General features: G+C 43.7%; 1 protein-coding gene across 4 annotated transcripts in view; it reads left to right on the top strand.

Annotated features, from left to right (window-relative positions):
- Nucleotides 1–24,211, top strand: part of ZFPM1 (zinc finger protein, FOG family member 1) — a 279,431-nt gene that overhangs the window by 129,933 nt on the left and 125,287 nt on the right. For 2 of the 4 annotated variants that reach the window (XM_085639658.1, XM_085639657.1), the window contains exon 3: nt 7,464–7,559. The exons of 1 other annotated variant lie outside the window; for it this stretch is intronic. In XM_085639658.1, coding sequence (XP_085495784.1) covers nt 7,464–7,559 — 96 coding nt within the window. Of the gene's footprint in view, nt 1–7,463; nt 7,560–23,968; nt 24,044–24,211 lie in introns of those variants that run through there. One more of the 4 variants, XM_085639660.1, reaches the window with a different exon arrangement.

The following is a 24,211-nucleotide window of genomic DNA, read 5'->3' as shown; positions in this document are numbered from 1 at the left end:
GATCTGCTGCACTGTCATATCCAGATAACCTTATCCACCCAATCTCCAACAGCCGTTAATGGAGAAAATAATGGTTATCAAGTTGCTATGAGTACGCGGCAAATAGAGCCCCGCCTCCTGGATGATTAGACGTACAGCCGGAAGCAGGATCTTGCTTCACAGTGGAGAGCTGAGGGTCAGCGGTGAGAGGCTGAGAACAGGGGTGCTTGAGTGCGTCAATCTTGGACCTGTTACGGCCATTGAATGTTTAGCCTTCGATCTACTTATGCCACCTTTGACCCTACATGGGACCTTTTGTAAGTTTCCTTTTCATAGAGATTACTCTTATCTTACTTATAAACCTTGAAAGGAGTGGCCCATACAAGATCCGGTTGACCACAGATTAGCTGGTTTGCATTCCAGACACATTGTACGATTGGAAGCCAGTGACCTCCGTCCTAGTAGCCAAGTTGCCTTCTGTATTGTGATGCCTTCTGCCAGTCCTAGCTTTTTAGCTAACAACGTATTGCGCTCTGGGAGTTGTAGTTTTGTTTTTAATATTGTAAGTCTGGGCTCAACAGTCCCAGCACGCTATGTGTTGTTGCCAGAAAAATCTGAACTTGCTGACAGTGGGCCTGTTGGCAGCTATGCTCTAGGAGGTTGGTAGTTCGGGTGCTTTACGTTGGTCTCAGCCTCCCCAAGGAGCCCGCTTTTGGTGGAAATCTTTACATTTCTGACAGTGCCCTCCCCTAGAGTACGTTTGGCATTTCAAAGGAAGGATCAGAAAATCAGATGTCTAGTAGGTGGATTCCCTTTGCACTCATTTCAGAATATGTTCAACACTTGGATACACAGTCACTGGTGTGATCTTGTGCAAATTCTTGTACTCGACCCTTAATCTTTGCTATGTATTCGAAAGTCATTGCCTGTTCCTTGAAAGTCATTCCCTGCTCTAAGAATATTTGCGCAGAATAAAGAGAATAATGGGAGCAGTCATTTTTTCACTTAAATTTCAAACGATTCTAATGAGATGGGACACGGTCAATTCTTTTTGGTTTGATCAATCTCTGCTGTTCTTAAGCAGCTATGGTTACTGTTAAGGACACCTACAGCACAAGGTTCTTCTGAGGAGGATGAACTCGTGTCTTTGATCCTCACTGAATTCCCGACCCACAAATATTACAGTCTGGAATTTCATCCTGCATTGGGGTATATTTCCAGTAATTCCAGGATTCACAAGGAATCCTATGTGTACTCCTGTAAATCCATGGCAGTCCTGGATTTCCCGGAGTACTCCAGCTTTGCAATATTATCTTATGCAGATTTTCTATTTGGGGCAGACGTTTGCACATGTAACTTTTATCTGTATTTCTTTCTGACCCTAAAAAGACACTCCCTACTACCGTCACACAAGTTAATTTGTGTTTATTTCCAGGATGGAAAACTACTTGCAAAATATTTGAGAGGTCTTCTGTACAGACAAACGGCATTGCAATGTCCCATTTCCTGCTTCTAATCCACTATCAAAAATGCAAATTGCGATTGTCAAATTCCACAAGCGATTCTGTTTATTAGGACATGGAAATTGTTATAAATTGCTTTCATTGCACACCAAAGTAACACTTTAATGGGCAAAAACTTCTGTAAATTTGGCCGTTGGAATTCAAAGATGGACATGCAAACAGGAAACATGAAAATGTTCCAGTAATAAAAGATTACCGCTCCTAAACATAAATGCTATAGTTTGCGTACAACAACACAGTAAGAAGCGTATTAACCAGGAGCATCGCCCCCGCCTGCTGCAAATGCAGCAGGCACACACAAATAAGTAAAATGGCACAACAATGCCATTTACTTATAAGTGCAGTGTGAGTGCAGGGGGCGGGGCTGATCCTGCGGTTGCAGGCTTACAGCTGCCCCTGCAGTGTGCATGTTGAGTTGGCTGGCAGGTTTGCTATGGCCAGCCTTGTATGCGTTGTGCGCACCAAGCAATCCAAGCACATGCCCCCAGCCTCTCGATGAGCTCTGGGTTATCCTGCTCCCACCAATCTTGGAGCTTCTATCATGTTGAGAGCAGCTCCAGGATTGGTTGGTGGCGTTCCACTGAGCAGGAAGGAAATCCTTCCCTTTCCTGCTAGAGGACGCTGATCTGGGGAGAGAAGTGTCGCACCTGGCGAAGCAGTAAATATGGTGAGTTTGGCGCTGTCACAGCCCACCATGTTTTTATAGTTGTAGCTGCCACTGGTCATAAGGCACCTTTAGAGATGGCTCCATTGATTGGCGCTAACTGAGGTGGGCTGCAGGGGGGTGACACCTGTCATTGTACATTTCACATCCAGTGTGGCATCCATTGCAGTAGCTTTTTAATGAGCGGCTAAGACATTCAGATGACAAGCACTTTCTAAACAAAAAAAAGCCACGTAACTACAAACAAATGCTGTTGTTCCAGTGTAGTAAATGTAGCAAAAACACACACTGGGCCAGAAGTTACATAGCAACAGTCTATCAAAATGACTAATTGGTAAACCCATCAAGAAGAGAACATTAATAGGAGAATGTAATGGGCCCTAGAGTCTACGGCCCTCTGTTTTAATGATAAAGTTTAGATAGGCTGATAATGTCTTGGACTGTCTGTTTAGATGACAGTGAAGTGAAAGTAAGGCCTGTTGCTTCTAACTGGGGGCCTAGTTTAATTATGGTACAAGTCTGCCCACTGCCTTTGTTTGGGGCACCCAGTTTAATGACCATAAGATCTGCTCTGCAGCTATTGTCTGGTGCCCTGGGGATGCACTGATGAGAGACGTAGTTGCAGTTGTTGGGTCTCCCGGCACCCCTGTGGCTATGAGTGCTGTGTTGGACACAAGTTACAACAGCAAAGGTTTCAAGTAATTTATCCACATAACAGTTCCCTGTTCCATTGTCCTATGCCTGTTGGTCTTGTTTTTTATCCCTGTTTTTTTGTATATTTATTCTTAGGGTTCTGTTGCACTATTGTTCTGCGTTGGAGCTGGTAGTACATTGATAGTCATACCTCGGCTCAGCCTTGCCTCTCCCAGGACATATTTCAGCCTATTTAAGGTGCATTACTTTAAGTGTTCCCTCACCAGGAACCCCCTTCCCACACAGTATTGTGGCATGTTCACATTGGGATCATGTGCCGGTTGGTGACTCACTGCAAGGAAACTAGGTTCACAATGACTGAAGGAATATAAGGTAGCACATTACCACTTAGAATGTGTTTGTGCTAAGAGTACACGCATGATATGGTTGCACAAGGAATGCATGGATAACATATAGTGTGATTATTGTGTGTTTAGGAACGACTGAGGGTTAGCCCGAGGTTTATGTCCGGTTTATAAGTATCCTGCTGAGACACTGCTCAGAAATAATTTTAACAGTCATTTTTTCCATTCTAGATTGATTCTATATCAAGGCCAATTTGTGTTCCTCCTTCCTTTCCTTGTTTTTATTGAGATGTACATTTGAATTCCATCACAGAGTGCCTTGAAGAAAGTGAGTGGTCTTTGATCACTTGCAGCAAAACGTTCGTCAGCGCCGCCACAAAAGCCTTGGGGACATCTTTTAAGAATTTAAACCTATACCAAGTCTTCGGTAATTGTATTTGGCGAAAAAAAGAACAAGATTTTGCAATGCAATCGGGCTTGCATTTGCAAGAGTTTGAGCTATTGGCATTGTCATTTACAATGCTGTAGCTCAAACTCTTGTAAATACGAGACCTAGTGCATTGCAAATGCTCGTGTAGTAAACCCATCGTGGCACTAGCGCTTTAGCTTTATACATCTTAAGCTGAGCGCAGGAGCCGCAATAGCTTCAAAAGTGAAAAAATGGAAACTCACGCTTTAGCTTCAGATGTTTAAAGCTAAAGCACGGGTGCCGCCATTGCTACAAAAGTAAACAAATTGAAAATAAAATGGCGGCAGCATGCTTTTTTCCCCCTATTTATTTACTTTTGTTACAATTGCTGCACCTACATTTTAGCTTTAAACATGTTAAGCTAAAGTGCGGGTGCAATTGCTTCAAAAGTAAAGAAATAGAAAACAAAATCCCCTTTTTTTCTATTACTTTTGAAGCAATTGCAGCACCCGCAATTTTGCTGCAAGATGTGTAAAGCTAAAGAGTGGTGCCGCCACTGAAAAATAAAAAGTCAAATAATAAAGAAAGAAATGCATGCAGCCGCATTAAGCACAGCAAATATTAAAAGAAAGGTTCAGCATGTCGCGCTACAAATATTTTTAATAAAAATGAATTGCATGAGACTTTTTAGGAAAAGAGTGCTCGGAGGCTGTAATTAAAACCTACCAAGTAACAACACATGTAACAGGGGGTGTCCTTATGGTAGGTTATAAGAAAAGAATAGGCGGTACTAAGAAGGGACTACTAAGCCTATTGACCAATGAAAATTCACCATTTACAGAGGACAGTGACAGGAGCTAATTATACAGCTCGGCAGCAAGTGGGCGGAGTGTGTTATGCCCATATCATCAATACAGCATGTCTCGAAGAGACAGCGCAAGCACTCCAGAGGCGAGGCCTAAAAGCAGAAAACAATTATATTCGTATTGAAAATACACAATTGTCATGCTAAATGAATGATGCATATAGTACGGATTTTAATTTGTCAATTTGTTCTTATTATCCAAATTTATGATCATCCAGTTTAGGATGTTCCAGCTGAAGGCTCAATGTATGCTCTATTTTATAGTATGAATAAATGAGTGTAGTTATTGGGTAAGAATGGTATTTTTGAGGATGAGTGCTAGAGAGATATGTATGTGAAGGTTGGGAGGTTATGAATTTGTCGGAAACAATATATGATTCATTAAGAATATGTATGATTCATTCTGATATAAGCAAATAAGTAAAAACTGTTTGATTTTATCTTGTATGTATCATTTTTGTATTGTCATGTGTGGCCTATATACTTGGTCGAGACTACTTTCGAGCTAATTTTAGAGGTGTTTTTTTTCTTCAAGTTTTGGTTTGTCTTCCCTGACCCACTTCAGTATTAAGTATTTCTGGGGAACCCCCTGTTTCATGATAACTTCTACGCCACTGCACTCTAAACCAATCTGGTCTGCATCACTGCTCTCTACACCCCTATACTCTACTCTGAAAGACTCTATGCCACTGCACTCTGCACCATTGTAGACTACGCCACTCAGTTCTGTTCTGCACCGCTGTACTCTACCCCATTGCTCTCTACCCCAATCTACTCTTCACCAAGTCTACTCTGCACCACTGTACTCTACCCCAATGCACTCTACACTGCTCTACTATACACCCCTGTGCTCTTCTATAGTCTACTCTGGCACTGCACTCTCTCGCACTGCGCTCGCTCGCACTGCGCTCGCTCGCACTGCGCTCGCTCGCACTGCACTCGCTCGCACTGCACTCTCTCGCACTGCACTCTCTCGCACTGCACTCTCTCGCACTGCACTCTCTCGCACTGCACTCTCTCGCACTGCACTCTCTCGCACTGCACTCTCTCGCACTGCACTCTCTCGCACTGCACTCTCTCGCACTGCACTCTCTCGCACTGCACTCTGCGCCACTGCACTCTGCGCCACTGCACTCTGCGCCACTGCACTGCACTCTGCGCCACTCCACTCTCTGCCACTAAACTGTACTCTACTCTGCACCACTGCACTCTACTCTGCACCACTCAACTATACGCCACTCTACTGCACTCTACGCCAATGCACTTTACGTCTCTCTAAACTACTCTACACCTCTGCACTCTACACCACTACTCTCTGTGCCACTGCACTATATGACACTCTACACCTTTGCCCTCTATCCTGCACCACATCTCTTTGCCCTGCACCACTTCACTCGACCCTGAAACAATCTACTCTACGCCACTGAACTCAACACCACTCTACTCCACTTCTTCGTGCCCCACTCTATGCCATTGCACTCTACGCCACTGCAATCTACGCTGCGTCACTCCACTCTGCACCACTATACTCCTGTCACCGCACTCTACACCACTTTACTCAAACCAATGTACTTTATGCCACTGCACTCTACACCAATCTATTCTGCGCCACTTTACTGTATGCCACTGCACTCTAGGCCACTCTGACACTTCACCACGCTTCACGCTATGACTTTCAACTCCATTAAACTTTACTCCACTCTGACACTCTGTGCCACTCCACTCTACAACACTAAACTCCACTCTGACTCTCTACGACATTACTCCCCTCAACAACACTCTACACCACTCCCTCCATGCCACTTTCATGCCTCTTCACTCCACTCTATTCTATAACACACTACTCCACTCTACTCCACTCCTCCACTGTATGCCACCCCACTCTATGCCACTTCACCCTACAACACTCCACTATATGCCATTCCACTCTACTACACTACTCCAGTCTATGCCACTCCACGACAATCTACTTCACTCTATGCCACTCTACTCTACAACACTCTACTCAACACACGATATGCCTCTCCACGAGACTCTATGCCACTCCACTCTACAACACTCTGACACTCTGCTCCATGACACTCTTCGCCCTTCCACTCTACGACACTCTACTCTCTCCACAACAGTCCATGCTACTCAACTGTACTCTACACCATTCCACGCCTCGCTATGCCTCTCCATAACACTCTACTTCACAACACTCAATTGTATGATACTCTGCTCCAATCTCCTTTATACCACTAACTTTTAGCCATGCTGAACAGCAGCCAAGCTGGTGTACAACATGGCTAAAAATTATTGGCAAAGACAATTGCTCTTGCATAGGTGAGACCTATTGACTTTGCCAATGCTTGTTCTTACTTGTTACGTTCTCACCACATTTTCTTATCACACAGGTGGCCAATATCCCACTATCATGCTGGCTAGCCGGATATGGTTATTCACCCTAGTGTTTTTTTTGTTTTTTTTTGGTTTGGTCCAGAGACCGCTTTAGCCTTCTCACTAGCCTCATGTTTTAGTACAATTAATATTAAAAATAAATACTTATACACATAGCGGGGCTTCCAGTCAGCTCTATTTATCAGTAGTGTTCGTGTCACTTGCATTTTGCTTTCGCCCACCATTGACCACTGTATGGGACAAGTGTCGGCTAATGTCAGCCATTGTTCTCTCGCACTGTGAGTGACAGCATTTGTCTTGCCTCAAAAATGAGAAGTTGCTTGACAACAGCCTTAAATTACAAAGCCGGCTTCTATCTGTTATACTGTATCACTGCATGATTTTGAGCAGAGTACTGCCCTTCTCCTTTTAGTGTCACTCCAGTAGCGAATTTTAGTGGGTGTATGATGTGTTTCGATATCTGGTGTCGGAATGTGATCTCTACTCAATAAGAGTATGTAAACTTCTTGGGGCTATGGAGATGCAATGTCAAAGACTGTAGGAAGGGCAAATGTTCTCTGGCTATGATCCTCCTCGAGCAGGCTCTTTAATGGTGTGGTGTTGTCTTGTCTTATGTCAACTTCAGACTCTGAGTCCAATGAAGGTGCAGATAGTCCGAAGCCCCCTGAAAACGAAGCGACTGTCAATGGTGACCAAGAGACGGAGACATGGAATGGGCCAGGTGAGTTACTGTGCAGTTGGTTATGGCATTTTAGTTGACATAACTTAGCGTGCTGGGATTTCTACAGTCATACTTCACTATATTAAAAGGAAAACTTCAAGAATGCAACCACCTCTTGGCTAGCGGACACTTGGTAGCTATTAGGCCTGGGCGGAGTTCGCGGAGTAGTGACCTAAAAACTCATCTGCGCGGAGTTCAGCGAGCAGCAAAGTGCGTTAGGTTGTGCCGTTCGAGCTGATTTTTAGTGCCGGGTGTTTGTCCCACGGTGGAAAATCAGTGCAAAGGGCACCATCTTCTTGAATAGCAGCTTGCCCAACACGAACAAAAGGTTTCTACTCTAGCGGTAGCTACCATCTGCGTTGAGAAATCTCACTGGGAGGTGTCCTAGCGCTGGATTGTCCTTGTCGCACTCACCAACTTAACGTTGGTGAGCGTGAGTGAGGAAAAAGATGGGTTTTTCGGAACTCGGCGGGCTCGGCCAGTGCGAAATACTATGCCAAATCCGCGAATAGAGCTGAGTTTACCACCCACGCCTAGTAACTATGTATCTTGGCTGTTCTCACTAGTCACTGCCAGAGGCTGTGGAAGATTTTCGTCTGTTGTTGCAGATCATTTTGTCCAATGATCGAATTAGATTGAGTGCCAAGGAAATTGGGCTTTCCGGATCCAATAAGAGTTTTCAGAGCTTAGTAGAAATCTTTTCCCCCATTACATGACATTTTGGGCTTTTATGGGGAAGAATTTGCATGCATCGAAATGCATGCTTTCTGGACGAATGGGGGAACACACCATCTAACACCGCCTTTGGGGTGTGTTTATAACCACAATACACTGAATGTGAATCACACACTTCCATACTCGTCATCTCTTTTAATGTGCAATGAGAGGAACCAGCACGCATACAGTCTCGCGGAAGTATGCAAGTGTAATAGGACTGACCGAGACTGAAATTTGCTGTGCATTTTATAAAGTAAATTTGGAATTAGTAATTTAAGTTCATCCAAACATCTGATTTTAAGTGTTCACGGAAAGTCCCAACTTTTTGCATTTATCTGCTTTGAAATGTCTGGAAAATGCCTGCGTCCATCATTGCCACCACCAAAGAGTAGATCTGACTGAGATTGGAGTTTTTTGGTAGGAAAAAAACATAATAATATTAGGTTTCATTTTCTAAATTCAAAATGCAGGTGGAAGGCAAACCACCTCCTATCACCCAGATCTTATGTGGCCAACATAGCAATGTAAAGGTGAAGACACACTTAGGGGTGTCCTTACTGAGGATTGTGGGGTGGTAGTAGAATTTCAAAGAATCTGGCCGCAGAGACTGATCCATAAACCTATAATTGGTGTGATTTGATGTGAAGGCCACAGTATCCTTTAATAACTCTCCAATAGGATTTCTTTGTTATTTCATCTAAAACATGTTTTATAATGTCTTTTTTAAAATATATATGCGACTAGAGTTTCTTACAACTCTCTCTGATGTATGGTGAATCCATAGTGAAAGGGCTTTGTGTAACATAAGTTTCTTATCGCCAGCACCTGAAAAGGACCACTTGAGCACTTATTTAGCGAGTTGTTACAGGCGTGATCAGGGCACGAAGCTTTAAAAAGCTTAAAAAAGCTTTAAATAACTAATAGCCTGCAGATTTTGCTTCTCCTTAATTCCAGGATTCAGAGCCCAACGTGATATACATTAACTGAGCTCTTGGTGTTTCTTGTCGGGCATTTTGTTGGTCAGTGGTCTTATGCAGATGACCTTGTTTATGGTTTAGCCAGAGCATTGGCTAGAACTATTTTGTAGTTCCATTTTCTTATATCCTAGAATAATGGTGATTATTGTTTATGAAAAATCCAGCATGATTCAGACAATCCAGTAGGTTTCAAGAAGAACCGAAAGATTTCAAAAATTATATTTCTGGTAAGATGATCTTTAAAATATTCTCTATGCGGTCTGTGTTTGAGAGTATTGGGGAAATGTGAAAAAGGGCTTAAAACGGACCTCTTCAATAGCTGTCGCTAAAAGCCAAATGTTAAGCTGAAAATACTAGGGGAGTGCCAAATTCAAGTAAGTGGCTTTTGAAAAAATGACACTAAATTTCAGGAAAATTCAGCAAAATTATGCGTAATTACTTAAAACGTTAATCTGGCATCTAGTGTTATATTTTAGTGCAAAATATGTTTTCAGCAACAAAAAAACCTAGCAAAACACAAGTGCTGCGAAAAATAACCAATTACTTTCTCGTTGATCTTTTTGTTACCATTTTTAGCATAATTACGTACTCTTGTATAATGGCGTGATTTCGAGAATTTTGCATAACCAACATAACATGAAATTGTTTATGTGAAATTCACAAACATATGCGCAATTAAAATTTCCCCGGGGCCTAGAAAACATATTGCATATGAAAGTGGTGGGCGTCAAAGCATGGAATTTCAAAATGCTTACGAATTATAAACTTAAGAATCGGGGGGGCTATTGTTGAATGACTAGGGACCAAGGAGGATGTTATGCTATGTTATGTTTATTTGTATAGTGCACTAATCACCCGTGAGGGTATCCAGGCGCTTGAATAGTTGCACTCCAAGAAACCAATCTAACAGTAGGGGTGCAATCTCTACCTGAATTGCCTTGTAGAGTTCCAGAGGGATTCTATCAGGACCTGCCGCTTTCCCTGAGGCCATAGAGTGTAGGGCCTGTAGAACCCCTTCGATTGTTATGTCCCTTTCTAACTCCTGCCTTGTCTCTGAACCTGACCTAAATGTGGCCATGCCTTGGGGTACGACCTATTTAGAATCGATAGGATAGGTCAAAGGGGGGGAGGGGTGGCTATTGCCTATCACTCACACATTAAAGCTACTTTCTCAGATATTCCTCAGCTTAAAGAGGAGACCATTCTGTTTAGTTTTAAAGTTACCAACACTGATGTTTTTAACGGACTCCTAGTTTATAGACCACCCGGGCCCAGGAACACTTTTATCGAAGCCATCATGACAGTTATGGAATCCTGTATGGTACATTCTAATTTCTCTGTGCTGGGTGATTTGAATTATCACCAGCCATACACATATGGCCAATCATACCTTGGATGGTATTTTTACTAACCATCATCAGACAAAGTTTGTTAAAACATTACCCTTGTCTTGGACCGATCACAGTGCTGTCTTTTTTGAAGTTCCTACAAACGGACTCCAAAATAGAACCCTAGGTCTAACAGAACAGGGGCTGTACGCCCCTGTAAACAAATAAGCAGTCTTGATCTTGAAGCTGCATTGCAGTCACGGAGCCCTTTAATGGACTCTGACTTTGACACTGATCCTGACCAAGCAGCAGCACTTTATTACCGCTGGATCGAACAGGCGGTGTCAAGGCTAGCCCCGGAAACTTGTACACGGATAAATGATAGACGGACCTCAGCCCTTTGGAATAATTCTAACTTAAAAAACTTAAAGAACATTTGCAGAGCTAAAGAACGACTCTGGAGAAAGGAATATTCAGAGTCTGGAAAAATACACTATAGAGAGGCGTTAGCAGTATATAAAGAAGCCATAAATGAGGCAAAATGTATGTATTTTGCTAAGAAAATTATGGCCTCTAAAAATACTCCCCGAGAATTATTTAAGACAGTCACTAAATTGGCTACCTTTGGTAATGCAAAGTCAGTTAGCACAACAAAACAGTTCTGTGACAAACTTGCCAAATTTTTTCATGACAAAGTGATCGAAGTTTATGAGGAATTCTCTACTGCCACGAATGCTGTTAGACAAGATGTTTTTAATATGGATGTACCTGATATACAAGTTTCTTTAAAAGAGTTTTGTCTCCTCACACAGGATAGAGTTGAAAAAACTATCCTGGCAATCAAATCAGGTTCTCCTCTGGATCCATGTCCTGTTACGGTCCTTCACATGGTCTCCCATACCATAGCAAAAAATGTGACACCCCTACTGAATAACATTCTTAATTCAGGACATTTTCCAGTGGATTGTAAAAATTCCTTGATAAAACCTATTTTAAAAAAAACAACTCTTGATCCCTTTGAAGTCGCTAACTATCGTCCTATTACATGTTTACAATTTCCATCTAAAGTACTTTAAAAGGTACTAAATGAGGAATTGCGGTCCTTTATAGAATCCAATGACAAATTGGATGCAGTACAACATGGTTTTAGGCCACGGCATAGTAATGAATCTGCATTAATTGCAGCTACTGAAAGTCTACATATACAACTAGACCAGGGTTGACGGATATAGGGATCACTGATAAAGCTGCAGATACTCTTCGTTCTTATTTGACTAACAGGCAATAAGCTGTGATGTTAGATGAGCACAAATCTTCTCATTTTGTTTTGCCATGTGGGGTGCCTCAGGATCAGCACTTTCACCTACCCTATTTAATATATATGTTACCCCACTGGCTAAACTTATTCGTTCCTTTGGTTTCAAGGCCATTTGTTACGCGGATGACACGCAAATTGTTGTCTCATTAACCGCAAATCCAGAGACTGTGGCAGAACGTTTTAAACTCTGCATGAGTCAGATTATTTGCTGGATGCAGAATAATTGTTTAAAATTGTACACCGGGAAGAAGGAAGTGTTTATGTTCGGAGGGGACATTTCACTTTGGAACTCCAATTGGTGGCCCGCGACAGCAGGGCCATGCCCCCAGCCCGTAAAGAAGGTAAAAAATCTTTGACCATCTTTCCTTATCTGACCAGGTCAACAGCATTACCTCTTCTTGTTTCTATACACTTAAAATTCTTAAGAAAATTCTTCCTTTAATTGCTATGTCTTTGAGGAAAATGGTTGTCACGGCACTGATCCTGTCAAAATTTGATTATTGTAATTCACTCTACATTGGAGCAAAAAGTGTGATTCATAAACTTCAGACCCTGCAGAATGTGGCGGCCCGGTTATTATTAGAACTACCCAAATTTAGTTCTATTAGTTTAATTACCCGAGAACAACTACATTGGTTGCCCATATCGGCTAGGATCCAGTTTAAGTTAATGTGTATGTTACACAAGAGTCTGCATGGGACGGGACCCGCGCAGAATTGTCAATACTGTAAGCGATACACTCCACAGAGGTGCCTCCGTTCCGCTTCAGCATATTTGCTTGTGGTCCCAAGAGTAAAGACGTTGAAATGGGGGGGGTAGAAGTTTTCGATACTTGGCCCCAAAGCTTTGGAACACTATGCCTCTGCATCTTAGAACGCAAAACGATCTGCTACAGTTTAGGAAGGAACTTAAAACTTGGTTATTTGCATGCACCCCTTCGGGGGTTTGATTTCCGGATTAAACTTTAACGGTAGCAAGCGCTAAGACGCCACGGCAAACACGCGCTGTATAAAAACCCATTTTTCATTTTCATTTTAATTTCTTTTTCTCCTGGTCAACCCTCCGTTGATCCCCCATAATTCTCTCAATCTTGTCGGAAGTTACAGGGTCAAGTTTGTCCCGCCTATATAGGTCCTGATAGAATCTCTCAAAAACCTTGATGATATCTTTTAAATCTGTAGCTTGCTGCCCATCATATCCTTTGACCCCAGTGATAATATTCCTGGCGGCCCTCTGTTTAGTATGTAGACCCTCCAGTTTGCCCACTGACTCCCTGTATTTATAGCTTCCATTTTCATATGTTTGAAAACCTGCCGCCCCCTTCCTACTATAATAGCTGCTGATTTCAGCTTTTGTGACTGCTGTTTTCTGCTGTAATGTTAACTCAGCAGCTTCGTGTTTTTTGCCTAATGGCTAGGGTGTGTTCTTTTTCTAACGCCCCCAGTATTTCAATCAGACCATTCATTTCCTCTTTTTCTTGTTTCATGGCTTTTCCTACAAAACTAATTGTTTCTCCCCGTAGTCCCGCCTTGAAGCTATCCCATGCCATGCCACGTGATGAGCAATACTGGTTCACCTCAAAGTATTATACCATCCACTGCCTAATATATTGGACATATAACTTATTAGTAAGTAGTTTTTTTTCAAATGTCCATTTGAATTGGGCCTGAGTCCCCCCCCCTCTTGTGACTCCAGCTCCATAATTAGCGGGTTATGATCGGACAACAATTAAGGTAGCTTCTTGATGCCTACCGCCATAAGCATGGAGGAGGAGACCAGAATGTAGTCAAACCTAACATACTTTTTATAAGGTCATGAAAAGTATGCATACCCTGGGTCACTGGGATATTTAGCGGCCCTTACATCAGCCAGGTCATGACTAGCCATTAAGGCAGACACAACCTTATACATTTGTGGCTTTCTTCCCAAATATTTTTGCATTGGCGAGTGTCCTCTTAGAGTAATTCGAAGAGCCAGGTCTTCAACTTGATCCGTGGGTGCTGCAATATGTTACATCATCAGCATTTGTTTCTCGCACTTTAGCACTTTCACAACCTTTTTGCATTCTGGGGTTGCTCTTCTGCATGGTTCTGGGGTTGCTCTTCCGCATGGTTCTGGGGTTGCTCTTCAGCATGGTTCTGGGGAGGTTCTGGGGTTGCTCTTCCGCATGGTTCTGGGGTTGCTCGTCCGCATGGTTCTGGGGTTGCTCTTCAGCATGGTTCTGAGGTTGCTCTTCTGCATGGTTCTGGGGTTGCTCTTCAGCATGGTTCTGGGGTTGCTCTTCCGCATGGTTCTGGGGTTGCTCTTCCGCATGGTTCTGGGGTTGCTCTTCCGCATGGTTCTGGGGTTGCTCTTCCGCATGGTTCTGGGGTTGCTCTTCCGCATGGTTCTGGGGTTGCTCTGCCGCATGGTTCTGGGGTTGCTCTGCCGCATGGTTCTGGGGTTTTCACTGACTGTAGTGTTTGGCAGCAGTGGTGGGGGATGGCAAATAAGTTTTCAAATGTAAATAATAGGACAAAATTAAGGCAAAGGCAGTTTGTTCTATTTTCTGTACCACAAGCAGCAGAAATAGTGCAAACTCAATTTGCTCCATTATTTTGACAAAGAGCCGACATGCACAATAGTTACTCAAAAATACTTGTCACAGATTTCTCAAGCAGGCGACTTATCACTCTATAAAAATAATCTTTAGCTTTCACAATTTGTTCCCTGCATTTTCATTGTGGTGCAAATCTTTTATGCGAAGCTAATGTGACAAAATATATTTTCTCCATATTCTTTTGTGCAAGAAGCTACAATCATTGACAATTAATGAAAATTGTTCTTTAAAAAGTTTTCTGTTATGTATTAAATGTCTTGGTAAACAACATTCACATTATTTAATTATTTGTTTTAATCCTTCAAACGATGGTTGAAAAAGTTCGCTTTAAAGGGGGTCATTCAACCAATACGTTTATGAGGCATTGAATGGCTCTCCAGAATCATCCAGTTATTTGTTTCCAAGGTAAAAGATCTGTCACTTTTTCCAGCTTTACAGCTATAAGATATTACTTGACTGCCACCATCTTTCTTTCTGGTAGAAAAGAGTTACGTAGTTCTCTGTTACTTTACGCGGATACAGAGTGTGTGTGTGTGTCTGTGTGTGTCTGTGTGTGTCTGTGTGTGTCTGTGTGTGTCTGTGTGTGTCTGTGTGTCTGTGTCTCTGTCTGTCTGTCTGTCAAAAAAAAAGTATCTCATGCCTTTTCAGTTTCCATATTCCATCGATAGGCAAGGAAGGAGAAAGGTGGTGGCTGCCAAGTGTTGAATTGCAAGTGTTGAACCTGGTCAAATGTGACAAAAGGCACACTGGAAACAAAGAAAATGACAGCAAAATTCTTCTATTTTGTATTTTGGGGCATCCATGATCATAAAAGTTTTGGGTGGAACGTCCCCTCTAAAGGAGAAACTGGTGGTTTTGGTGGGTCTTTGGTTTTTTCCATGCTGCTGTTTTGTGGTACGCTTATAGGTCTGCTTTCAGTACTGTGCATTTCTTCCTTCCTGTACGCCCACAGGGCCATGTCTCTGCACAGGATCGACTGACTGCCTGTGCCAGCCCCGCTCGGCCTAGGTGGAGTAAGAAACCAAAGCTTTTGCCACAAAAACAACATGGGTCATTTACAATGTTTAATGTTTTGTTTCTTTTCACTTAGGTTCTATTACTGTTTACAAATACTGGGTTAATGCTATCTAATTGTTTGTCAGACCCATAGAACCTCTGTAGTTAGACCCCTAACAGCACCCACAAGTGTGTGCCAGAATGACCCCCTTGAACTCGTGCAAATTCCTTTTTATTTACCATTTAACTCGTTCCGTGCTCATGACGGAACCACGCCGTCATGAGCCACGGTTGCCGTGTGCTCATGACAGGGTTCCGTCATGCTGCGGCCGTTGGCCGCCGCGCCGCCCACGCGGCGCTAATTCCCCGCCTGTGCGGGCGATTAGCGCTGTGGGCGGAGTCATGACGGAACCACTCCGTCATGAGCACAGCCCAACCGTGGCTCATGACGGAGTGGCTCCGTCATGAGCACCGCGCCACCGCGCTGCCCCCCCGCACCACCCAGCGCTGCGGCGGAGTTTCCGCCGCAGCGAAGGGGTTAAAGATGGCAGATGTCAATTGGATGAGTAAAGAATAAAAAGAACATTTACTTGTGCTAAAGCAGTTATTGCAAAGCAGCCCAGCAGCAAATAACAACTGACAGGTCCTCCAAAAGAAGTAAAAGTAAAAAACATATGCAATAGAAAGACCAGGATGGGTAGGGAAGCAACAGAGGGGCGGCTTGGGGGAGGATCAGGCACTGGTAGTGGGGGGAATTAAAGAGCAAAGGGTGCACTTAAAGCTGGGACCGTGGCTGGTAAAAAGGAATGAAGGGCCAGTAAGGGGTGTGGAAAACAATGAATAAGCATGGGGGCTAGAATAAGGGAGAAATATGGAACATTAAACCGCTAAGATCTTGATGTCGGAATGAAACCCACACAAACTTTGCTATATTAAAAACATAAGAACTATCTAATTCAAACACACATTATCTTTGTGTCAGAATTTAACCCACAAGATCTGTGCCAGAATAAAACCTACAAGGCATGTATTGGAATTAACCCCTTGCATGCCCGCCCCTTTCCCCGCCCAGTGCCGCGCTTTGTATTAGCGGGCGGAGTTCATGACGAGCTGGACTCGTCATGGGCACAGCGCCACCGCAGCCCATGACGAGTCCAGCTCGTCATGGGCACTGAAGGGGTTAATTCCACAGAATATTTTTAGAATGAAATTCACAAGATCAGTCAAAATTAAACTGAGAAATTCTGTGTCCGAATTGAACCTGCAAGATCTGCCTGAGAATTGAATCTTCAAGATGTGTGCCTAATTAAACACACAGGTTTACCCCATTGTATATCTGTGCACAATTAAGCCCCAAAAATCTGTTTCTCAATTGAAAACACTAATGCTGCATCGGAGTTAAACCGATAAGATCTGACTCCAAATTAAATCCACCCAATGTTTGTGAGAATTAAACCCAGAACTTTCGCACCATAATTTAACCCACACAATCTGTGTCCAAATTATTTCCTCAAAATCTGCCTCAAGATTGAGCCCACAAGATCTGTGCTCAGATTAAACCCACAAGTTGTAGATCAGAATTACCATGCAACTCATGTGCCAGAATTAAATTCCTCAGATCAGTAATACAATTAAACCCACACTATCTGTGTCAGAATTAACCCCACAATGTATGCATCAGAAATAACCCCACAAGGTATATGTCAAAGTTTTACTTACTTGGAGTATTTTAGAAGGAAGCTCCCCAAGATCTTTATCAAAATTAAACCTGCAATGTCTCGGTCAGTATTAAACCAGCGAGATCAGTGTTACAGAATTAAACTAACAATATAGGAGTGTCAGAATTAAAATCACATGATCTCAGTGGCAGAATTGAACCCCAAAAATCTGTCCCACTTAAGCTCACTGGATCGTAAAGTCAGAACTAAACCCTCGCAGTTTTGGTGTCTACGTTAAACTCTTAAGTTCTCGGTGTCAGAATCAAATCACTGTATCGCATTGCCAGAATTAAACTCGTAAGGACATTATAAGGATTCCAAAACCTATGTCAAAACGAAACCCCCAGGGTCTTGGGGGACCAAATTACCCTCACAGAATCTTCATGTTCAAATTAAACCCACATGACCTGTGTCAAAATTAAACCTACGGTTTGTGTCTCATGATTAAACCAACTTGATTCCTGTAACTGAATTAAACCAACAGGATCTCAATGTTTGGATTAAACCTACATGGTCTGTGTCCAATAATTAAACCCACCAAATATTTATCCCAAATTTAAACAGACCTGATCTTTGCTTTTTCTGAACACCACAACTTCCCTACTACAAGTCCAGTGCCCTGAACTTCCACAAAGGATGTACATTGTGCCTCAGATTTCTGATCAAGCACAAGCCATGTGCCCGAGATCTCTGTGCCCTCCCCTCTAGTGATTCCCCCCCTCAGATCTTTGTTTTTTCTAGGAGCTGGTGTGACTTTCGAGAACCTCTTGCCTTTTTGCATGAAGGGTTTATACAAGTCCTAGATGCATCTACGCTCTCCTCTCCTTCTGTATCTCGACTCTTTGCATAACGAATGCAGAGGTGATATGAATATCTTGCAGGGCAGTCGGTTCACGGGTGATGTAAGATACAGGGATCAGTTAAGGCTTATTATAGCCCCGCTCTGACCTTCAGAGGACAAGTCCTAGGAGTATCCGGCCGCTGGTTGTTTCCTTGTAGGGAAGTCGCGTTTGCTGAGGTGGCCCAGCCGACAGGATTTCTAGAGCTCTGGGCATTTTTGTATAGATACCTAGCATTTTCTAATGTGAATATGACAATGTCTTTATTCAGGGATATGTGACATCACGTGCATTTGTAAAGTGCAAGGCCATTCTGGGTGTTTCTTGGTGCTGTATAGCAGGTGTTTACTGTCAACCATACTCATTTTATCAATCTATCAATCTCTTTACTTCGGCCATTGGTCATAAAAGCAGAAGTCATAGTACACACATAAAACCAAAGCATTACAAGACCTTTAAAAAGCCCTAAAAACAATCAATATGGTAACAGCAAATGGAGGACAATCAATCGTACTAATGCAGGAGAATAAAATACATTAAAAAAGAAAATGAATGTTACTAAAAACAATGCAATCCCACTAGGAAAGCATATTAATCCTACAGTAGCAGCAAGTGGGCCTCAATTAATCATGATGTTAAATAAATAGATAAAACCATGCATAAAAGCAGAGATCTAAGTCCCTACCAGAGTCAAATTATCATTCATAGAATGTCAGCCAGTTGCATATTACCTAGATGAAGAAGTATTTAAAAAAATACAATTCCTCCTACGTAATCTGTAGGTGGGGAGGTAACCCTTTTCAGTCTGCGCCTCCACATATGTAGTAGAAACCGGGAGGCAACGAACACTATTGGGTGGGCTGTATTTGATCTTAAAATACTTTGTGCAGATCTATGATCCCCGACACCCATGTTGCGACATTATGGCAAAATCCAAGCCCTCGCTTTAGCAAACTCATGAAAGGCTGGGTGAACTCCACTGGATTCACACTTAAGACCATGTGGAGACACACTGATCCCTGCAGTGGGTGCATTAGTCCTTTGAGCCACCAGAGGCAGCCTGTCTCTCTTGTTTAAAGTGGATGTCACAGCCCCATTCTGCATGATTGTGGTCCCCTGGCAGCAGCTGGCTGCGGGTTCTATTTTCTCCTTCCAGGATTGACAATTGGAAATTTGTGGGTGAATAAAAAAACAAATGAATGAAGAAGGTGTATAGTCAGGCAGGGCTCTGTGATTTAAATGCAGTCTATTAGAATTCAGAGAGGGTGAGTTTTCAGATCTTTCTAAAGGAGAGGTCCATCCTCTCCTTTAGGATGACATGCGCCAAAGCCGGGTTTGTTGGCCTGGGAAGCGTCTGCCTCCTTTTGAGCTGCATGTTCTGTGGGTGTGAAGTAGGATATGGGTGGATGAGTGTAAGGTGTGTCTGGGGCATGGTGTACCAGCTTGCTGATTGGGTATTATTTTGGGGGGGAGGGTGGGCTGCGTGGACATATTTGAGGGTAAGCAGTGGGCTCTGAAGCTCAACTTGGTGCAGGCTGCGAGCCAGTGGAATTCTGGATGTGATGACGTCACCAGGCTTCCTCCCAGCAGCCAGCCTGCTTGCAGCAGTGTGGTGCTCTTTGCACCAGACAAACACTGGAGCCCACAACTTACCTGTGCCACTTATCTCCTTCTTCTGATGGTATCATGCCCTGTAATTGAAAAGACCGCAGCCCTGCCTGGACCCACACTCCATGAATATGCACACTGCCCTACCTGGAGAGAGTGGCTGAACGATCTGGGGTTCACTCTTGTTAAGAGCCACAAAGCCAGCTGTGGCGATAGGCTTGGGAATCCGCTTTCCTGTAATCTGGAATAATGTCACCTTGTCGTGGACAGAAGTGGGGCATCACCAAGGATCAGCGTGCCGTGGTGCCTGCTCGTGCTGTCTTTTTTGATGGACATCTAAGGTTGCCTGTACTCAAAGACATTGCACACGTTGTCTTTTTCCACTCAACTTCCCTGTACATTTACCTCCTGTTGTTCTAGAGTCCCGTAAAAGGTTCACCATCAACTTGTGTCGACAGGGCTGAATGTTTCCTGGAAGTGATCAAGCCTAGTGCCTGCACAGAGTTGCCTCTGGTGCTGGGGTCCTCCCTTCAGAGCTGCAGTGCTCCTGTAAGGCTTCCCAACTCTCCTCTGTGCCCAATCACACAAGGCCGCGTCCTCAATGGGTCTTCTTGGAGGTGAATCGGGGGCATCAGCAGACATCCCGGAATATTATTTAAATAACATGCAATTTACATATTAGAATGTGTGAGGTGGGTGCCATTTTTGGCAAGGCCCAAAGACGGTGGTGGGTGTTAACCAGAGCAAAGATATGTAGACACTCTCTTCGAGTGTAGGTCCAGCCTGAGGGTGCTTCACGGCTGGATTGTGACTTTTCACCAGTGTTTGGAAGATATCCCCACCAGTGGGTTACACAAATCTTGGTGGAGATGATGTAAGATGGAGTAAGATGCACACAGGAAGCTTGTCCAACCTGTTAAAGGATTCGCTCATGTGTGTTTAATGCAGGCCAAGGAATAGCAGAATTGTTCCTAGATTATCGGGTCAGACATCAACTGCTAATGGGTCCCATTTTAAATGTACTGCATGTAAGTGCCCTTCATGGGGATGCCCTGAAAGTCGGGCATAAGTCTGGCCCTCCTGTGTCTACATTTGACTTCACTGGATTAGCTGGTAAGATGTGAACATATTTGTAAAGACTGCTACGTGCCAAGTAGGTAGAGTGTTTCAAACCTAACAAACATGATGAGGCTTGAAGCCATGTATTCTGTCTCACGGCGCTTAGTGCCACCCCTCCTTAAAGTGGTCAGAAACATCTTCTTTTGTTTAGCAAAGTGCCTTGAGAAGCTGGACAGCACACACTTGTTTGATCCCAGTAAACGATTTATTTGGAACACTTAAAAGGGTCCCTGAAATATGTTTCTTTTCCTGTAGTAAAAGCCATTACCCATGGGAATTAGCAGGTGTATTCTTTCATTACCTAGCTAGGTCATATAGCAGTCAGAGTGCACAGCCTGGACCGGTGCACTTTTCACCCATGATGCTTCTGCTTTGTTGAACGGCCTATTCAGCCCAGCTGGATGACGGGATACAGTTTCCAAGCAATTGAGGCAGCCGATGCTAGGTACACCTCTGATGCAAAACAAAAAATACATCCTGATGGGTGTTGCGAATAGCAAGAGGCATCATGGATCTGAATGTGTGTCGTAAGTGCAGTGCTTAATTTGTAAAATAATAAATGCCGGTTCCCAAAGCACTGCTCAGAAGCCCGGCTGGTGATATTAAATGCCAGGACTCCGAATACCAAGGCTGCATAGGCCGGAGTCCACCTCGTGCTTCTTTAATCCACTGCCAAGCACTCCCTGCCTCTTTAGCTCACTTTTACAGGCTCCCGCTTTCTCCCTTGGTGAACTTTTTATTCCATCTTTCTCTTACTCCTCCTTTCCTCTTCTGTCTTTTTCTCTCTCTTCTCAGTCATTGTCTGATGAGGAAAAGTAAGTCCTGATCCCCAAAAATGGGTTTTGGTGACCCACCAGCTCAAATTAGTTCTGGTGGTGTGGGGAAGAGAGCGAGTGTTCTGCTGCACTTTGTGGAGAGGGTATTTGGCCTAACGGCTAGGGCGGTGGGCCTCGAATATGGGGAACTGGGTTTGAGTCTTGGCAATGACGCTGAACATCCTGTGATTCTGGGCAAATCACGTCATCTCCCCGTGCCTAACAAAAATGAATAGGTCCCAATGTAACGCAACTGGTGCTATCTAAAGCGCTCCGATACCCGAGTCGGGTCAAGTTCGCGCTATATAAAACTCAATAAAAAAATTAAAAAAAGGGAAGCCAGGCCAAAATAGGAAATGAGGCCATCTTGGGCATTAGTTAGTCATTGCCTCTTGAAGTCCATGTCAACTGTTAAAGACTTGCTTCAGTTATCTGTCTTTGGGATTGTTCCAAAAGCTCGGTGGTTTAGTGGTGCCCCCAGGAGCAACCAGGAAGTTGGAGCCTACGCTGAAGGACTCCTGCTGGCTTGGTTTGCCAACATTGTGGCACAGATGCTCCTGCCATGAAGAACAGGTTGGAAACAGCAATCAGCACTGTAAAATTATTCAGATCGGACCACATCATAGGAATGAAGTCATGGGGACAATGCTGGGTCATTCCAGGCCATCTCTGAAAACAGTGCTGGTTCGGCACTTTAGCAGTCAAATGTGGGAGTGGCTGTACAACAAAGACACAAAAGGTGATGGGCGGCTGCTTGCAATAAGTCGAACCACTCGCAACCGCACAGGGTAGCATTCCAATCCTTTGTTCCTTTGCCCACCATGTCGCATCAGTTGGAACCCAGCTGTATGCAAATAAGTCTTGACCCTGCTCTAGTGAGAATAGACCAGCCCGAACTGACAGTCCAGGTCCACCTGGAACACAAACAACCCGAGCTGGATTTCGTTCTGATTGGGTCTCTTCCGTCTGGTGTCTCTTGGTTCCAGTGGCACAGTAAGCAGCATTTTGTGTTACCCTTTAGTTTATTGTTGTTTTGAACATTGCCCAGACAATCGGGAGGTCTTTTCCGGGCACTTATGAAATAATAATATCACAAACATCTGAGATCTGTGCTTTCGGTGTTCAAGGAAGGGCAGCTTGAGATCTAACTGTTTCTGCTTAGTGAGTAATTAGTGCTTAATTTGAGCCAGTGGTTTCTGGTGCTCGGCACCGGCACTTAATTGTCAACACCGGCGCTTGTGACAGTCTGCACAGGGTGGCCTGTCTGGCTAATTTAGTGATGACCAAACCAACAGTTAATTATTAATTCAGTATACATTAAAACTGACTATTACCTGCCACCCAAGCCATTCTTCTAGCTTTGGAGGCCAGGAATAGTCCAAATTGTCGCACTTGTAGGAGTGTGATGGTTTGTAGTTGTGGTGTTACCATCATTGACAGCATGGCAGATGCAATGTGTGGTGCAGGCTGCAGTGGCCGCCTGACGAGAGCCCTGGCACTTTTTTTTTTTTTATTTTTTATTTTTTAATGAAGCACTAAAAGTATTACTTAAGGGGAGCGGTAAGACTTGGTGTTAGTTCTGCAATACCGCGGTGACCCAGTAGTTCTAAAAACAGGTGTAAACTCCTGTACGCCATCGAGCAGTTTTTTTGAATATCGCCCAAGCTCTTCCCGGTCCAAGGTGGGCAATCTAGCCCCCAAGCTTCTGCTCTTTCCAGCCAATAAAATCAGAGCAGACGGACGGACGGCAGCCTTGGGCCATGTGTGGCATCCTTGCAGCGTGCTAGCTGAATGTTATGTGCAGTGCTTCAGATATGCCCTTTGACCTGAGTCGCTGTAATCAAAGGGACTGTAATGTGGGCAGCTACATTGGAATTCTGCATTTCTGCGTCTGTTGCATTTTCTGCAAATTATGGACTTACCTTACTTGCCACGCAGTTAACTATTTTCTAGATAATTTACAAATTTCAGCAAAAACATGTTTCTAGATTAAATGGATCAAAGGTAACTAAAAAAAATAAGTGCTGTGCACAGAGACCCCTAAAGACAAACTCTTTGCACGTTTTATGTGCTACATGTGTACTAATTAGGTGAACCTTTGCCCAGACGGTTTTCCTGTGTGTTTAACGTACAAAAAATGAACTGTTACTGCCAGTCACGCACTTTATTCATATCAACCCCAGATCCGCTAGAAAGGGTGCCCAAATTAGTAAAGCGCCACGGTGACCTAATAATGGAAGAAAGCGCTACACAAATGCCAGTGATATATATTGTTTTAATTTTACTTTTTTGTTGGATACGCATCCTGAACTCGGGCAAGGGGCCGTGCAGGGCCTCCCTCCAGTTTTATTTTTTTCCTTTTTATTTCCTTCCTTAGGAGTTTGCCTGCTCTGCGTCCTCCGCGTAAAGGATATTTCCCTATCGCCTGCCTGCAGCCCATCTCTATTCTGGTAATTGGAGTGATATTAATTTCTGTGTGGCTGGGAGGGGATGGCAGCGGGGCGATGCTGCGGCGATAGGGTGTTCCTTTCACACAAACCGCGGCGATAGGCTTTCTATCAGCCTCCATGCAGACTCGCTGCTTATCGGGGGCAGAATTGGCGCAAGGGAAAAGGGGG

This window comes from Triturus cristatus, chromosome 12 (assembly GCF_964204655.1).
Source record: "Triturus cristatus chromosome 12, aTriCri1.1, whole genome shotgun sequence".
NCBI lineage: Eukaryota > Metazoa > Chordata > Amphibia > Caudata > Salamandridae > Triturus > Triturus cristatus.
The sequence above is the reverse complement of the archived record's forward strand: the minus strand, read 5'-3'. Positions and strand labels throughout refer to the sequence as shown.